The 4594-nt window shown below is 35.5% G+C and overlaps 1 protein-coding gene across 1 annotated transcript in view; it reads left to right on the top strand.

Moving 5' to 3' along the window:
* The first annotated feature begins 1242 nt into the window (after positions 1–1242).
* LOC117119950 overlaps positions 1243–4594 on the top strand; it is an 8906-nt gene continuing 5554 nt past the window's right edge. The window contains exons 1-2 of the mRNA XM_033264927.1: positions 1243–1679; positions 3095–3192. Coding sequence (XP_033120818.1) covers positions 1609–1679; positions 3095–3192 — 169 coding nt within the window. The 5' untranslated portion in view covers positions 1243–1608. The remainder of the gene's footprint in view (positions 1680–3094; positions 3193–4594) is intronic.

Genomic DNA, 4594 nt, shown 5'->3' with positions numbered 1-4594 from the left:
TTAGAAAATAATGAGATTCCCCTTTGTATCAATTTTGTATCTATTCGCATAAACGCCTACACGAATAGCGATATATAGAGCCTCATTTCAAATAAACTTCCCTCCCCCAAATATCTGTAAACAAATCTAATAGAATTCTCAACAGATCTATTAATGCAGACACTTTTTTTTCTAACCTGGTTGGGACCAGTAAGCTTTTATGATCACGAAAAAACACATTTCAGCGGTAATTATGTGTTCCACATTTACAATGGGATTAAGGGGCGTTTATTTGAGTATCTATAACGTATCAATTTTACACACAAAAAAAAAAAACAAAAACAAAAAACGCCTCCCTCGAATAAATGTCTCTCTTGAATAACTGACCCCTCAAAAACCCTTCTCAACAATAAACGCCCCGGGGCGTTTATTCGATTTAATAAGTAAGTATTTTTTTAGGTAGAATAGTATTTCTGTATATTGACTTTATTATTATTTTTTATATATTTAATTATTATTTTTTATGTATGTGATTTAGGCCTATGTAAACTAAGTGATTTATTTATATGGTTCTCTTTCTTGTAATGTGTCCATTGTGTGAGTTTTGCATATCAATTTATATAATGTTATGGCATTTTATGTTTAACAGTTTTCTTTTGTAATTGACTCGATTCAGTGTCAATATATTTTATGAACAAACCAAAATTGAATGAATGAATCCCTTAAGATTCTCGTTTAAATAAAGAAATGTTCTAGGCCTACTTTTTTTGTTTTATTAATACAGTGGTAAATATAATAATTGCATATAAATATTTTTCTCGCTTATATTATTATTGGTGTCTAACCCAATTGAGTTATTGTACCAAGTGATATACACCATACCCTCGCATTTTACTATTTCAAGGTCGTGATATATCACACGATAGAAAAACTTCAACTATAGAGAAACATCTGCAGTAGTGATCTTAAAGATCGTTTTGAAGAAAAGCGTCCCCATCAGGATTCGAACCAAAACATTTTGAATATCGTTTCGATGCTCTGCCAACTGAGATATAAGACAAAGTGGTGTACACATTGTTCAAGTTTTATAAAAGTAACTTGGTAGAATGAGAAAAGTTTTGCTTGATCTATAATACTTAGGTCGTTTGTGGAAATAGTATGCCTTAATTATTTACTTTGGACCATAAAAAGTAACTCATTGGAACGTTGTAGGTCTATGTGATGAGGAAGTTCAATGGGGTACCGTGATTACAATGACTAAAGCGTGTATCAACAAAACGTTGAACGTTGGACGGGCGACCACATCACAAAGCACCAATAACAAGTGATTTAACTACATTTTATAAACAAGAGCTACAAGACTAGAAAGTGAAGTTGAAAACAAACCAGATGAAGACTTGTTTTTTGAAGCAATTAGTATAGACAAAAGGACATTTAACAAACATTCAAAAGCAAACCGAATAAGTAGGCCTACTTTTAACGGACATTCAGAAGCAAACCTAAGCCTACCTAAACACCGAAATCGTGTGTTGTTGAATGTCAGAAATCAACAAAAGCACGCCCATTTGATTTTTTGTGTAAACTTCCTGGTTTTAAAATATACTTCTATTCTCATACTAGTGACGCAGTATGCAGCAGCAATTGACGAAATGCATCCTTATTCTTGCTTGGACAATGGCAATTGGAGCACAGTGTCCTTCGTAAGTTATTTTTATCCATTACTTTTACAGCGCTAATTCTATTACAACCGATCAAATGCCTTGTTGATGAGAATCATGTTCATCATAATTCAGGGGTGGCACCAGTGGGACCGGAGGGGTTATGGCACCCTTGATTGAAACACATAAATTGTCACAGTTCCGGAGGACACGCCCCTTGGATCATTTTCGAGAGGTTTTGAGCGACGCCCGATCACGCCCACTTACGTTCTTGTTGGAAACGTCGTCCCCTCAGGCAAATTCTGGCACCATCCCTGTCATAATTCCTAGGTTCTAGGCATGGTAAGATGTGTATCTAAATTATAATATACGGTCAAACTAAACGGTTCAACTTATAAAACGTGACGTTGACCACTTGATGTTCGATTTCATATTATTAGAGGAAGTGTTGACAGATAAGGCCCCATAAAAATAAATATTAGTTTATCACCCTATCAAAGAATAAAAACTGATGAGGGAGGGAGGTTTTTTTTTTGCTAATTCCGCCCCCATTTTACCGATGATCACAAGTAAATCAATGTTTAGAGACACATATATAAAAAGTCATAAGAATGGAATCAAATTTATATTTAAAAAATATGTTTTTGTTGTACCAGTAAGCATATTTGCAAGAAACCCTGAGCTTTTCAAGTGAAAAAAGATGGAAGAAGGACCATTTAACATAAAAATATATGTTGATTGAAAAAAAAAATCAGATTTTTCCCAAAAGTGATGAGGGAGCGGGTGATAAACTAATAAAAAATGTTTATGGGGCCTAAGCACTCGCTGTTGAGGATGACTCAGTTGGCTAAACTGGTGGTGGCATCTGTGTGTGCGCTGATCAATAGAGATCTCTTGGTCACCGGTTCAATTTATATCGCTGCTTTCATTGTGTTTCAGCTAGAGGGCTGAAATGCAAGTTTCAAAAGTACATCGTCTTTCAGATGAGGCGTTTAAGCCGTTGGTCCCGTGTGCAAAATGGCCCATTTGCAAGTTAAGGAACGCAGTGCACTCTTTGGAAAAGAGTATAGGGGATTTCATCCCGATGTACTGCCCAATTCACCACCAGAAGGACCCACCTGTAGATAAGGCTACGGACTTTCGTGGGTTATCCTTCTGTATCACACCGAAGAAATCCAATCTAATACAACGGACTCAATACTGATCATATTACAGTAGGTTAACAGGCCTACCATTAATTCCGAAGACAGATTAATTCCACACCTGTGACCTATGTAAGCCGGAGACGGGCCGGAGACGGATCCACGTACTTCGGTGGCGGACCAACCGTTCAGAGACATCAGATTCGTTTTTTAGAGGGTACACGGGGGAAAAGATACTGATTCAATTAATTATTTAAAAAATGTCATCAAAGCTCAATTATACTAACATTTAGGCCTATTTTTATATATTTTCAGGTGGTTTAAGTGTTCAGGTACACAATCGTGTTACCTGATATACCCCACTGACAATGGTTGGAAATATCAAGATCCAGACGAAAGAATTCGTAACGCAGGCATGAATTATAACTATATTTTTTCTTTAACACAAATTGATTAATAAATGCATATTTTATTCTAAATATAGGCTATGCTATTTATTTCATTCTTTCTTGAGAACAAGTTGCTCACCAATTATAGGACGGAATGACGTCTAAACGGTATATCACACCGAATTCGAGTCAACTCGGCCCCAAATCAACTCGGCCCCATTCAACTCGGCCCCAATTCAACTCGGCCCCAATTTAACTCGGCCCCAAGTCAACTCGGCCTCAAGTCAACTCGGCCCCCAAGTCAACTCGGCTTCAAGTAGTCAACTCGGCCCCAATTAACTGTGTATTTACGAAATATTTACCAAAAGAGATTTGAATGCAAAGTCAAAACTAAAGTGTTTTATGTCGTCGCTTTCTTTTTCTTTTCATTTACCCACTTAACAATAATTAAAAATGCATTTATAAAAATAATATAAAAATAATATAAATAATAACAATGCAAAAAGGTATAATAGAACTAATGACAATGGTCATGGTCGATGGTCATATATTTATATAGCGCCTTCCACAGAAAACCGTCTCAAGGTGCTTCTTGAAGCCACAAAAAAAAAAAAAAAAAAAAAAAGAAAAAAGGGGGGGGGATGCGATATGATAACAAAAATAATGATATAATCATGACAATACTTAATGAGTAATAGACATATTAAATATACTTATTAAATGTACTTATATATATATACTTATGTATATATACTTATATGATATGCCTATAAATCAGTATTATATCGGTATTATCATTAATTTTTATGTTATGCCTTTTTATTAATATTATTTTAATATTATTTTTTATTAATGCTGGCTTTGTTATTGTAAATGAAAAAAGAGTAACAAGGGCAACGATTCAAAACACTTTAATTGTGGCATAGTTTGGCTTTGCATTCAAATTTCTTTTGTTTATTTCGTAAATATACAGTAGAATTGGGGCCGAGTTAACTTGAGGCCGAGTTGACTACTTGGGGCCGACTTAACTTGGGACCGAGTTAACTTGGGGCCGAGTTGACTTGAGGCCGAGTTGACATGGGGCCGAGTTGACTTGGGGCCGAGTTGACTTGGGGCCGAGATGACATGGGACCGAGTTGACCTGCTTCCATCACACCATGTGGCTAATATTTATCATGAGAAAAACAACGTAAATAAGGTAAGACTTAAACTCAGACCCGTGGATTGTAAGGCAAGTACGGTGTCAATAAACAACACACCGCAGCTTCACTTTAAATATTAATGAATGCATTTTCATTGCCTCCTATATCAAAGGCTTATTATATAATTTTGTGTACAATGATTTAGGAATATATTTACGAATACGTTTATTGAATTTAGAGGCCACCTTATAATCATTATAAGAAGAACTAATGCTGTCTCTTAT

Source organism: Anneissia japonica, unplaced genomic scaffold (genome assembly GCF_011630105.1).
Source record: "Anneissia japonica isolate Jap-2015-1 unplaced genomic scaffold, ASM1163010v1 scaffold287920_len488460_cov166, whole genome shotgun sequence".
In the NCBI taxonomy this organism is placed as follows: domain Eukaryota; kingdom Metazoa; phylum Echinodermata; class Crinoidea; order Comatulida; family Comatulidae; genus Anneissia; species Anneissia japonica.
Note: the sequence above shows the minus strand (reverse complement) of the source record. Positions and strands in the feature narration are given on the sequence as shown.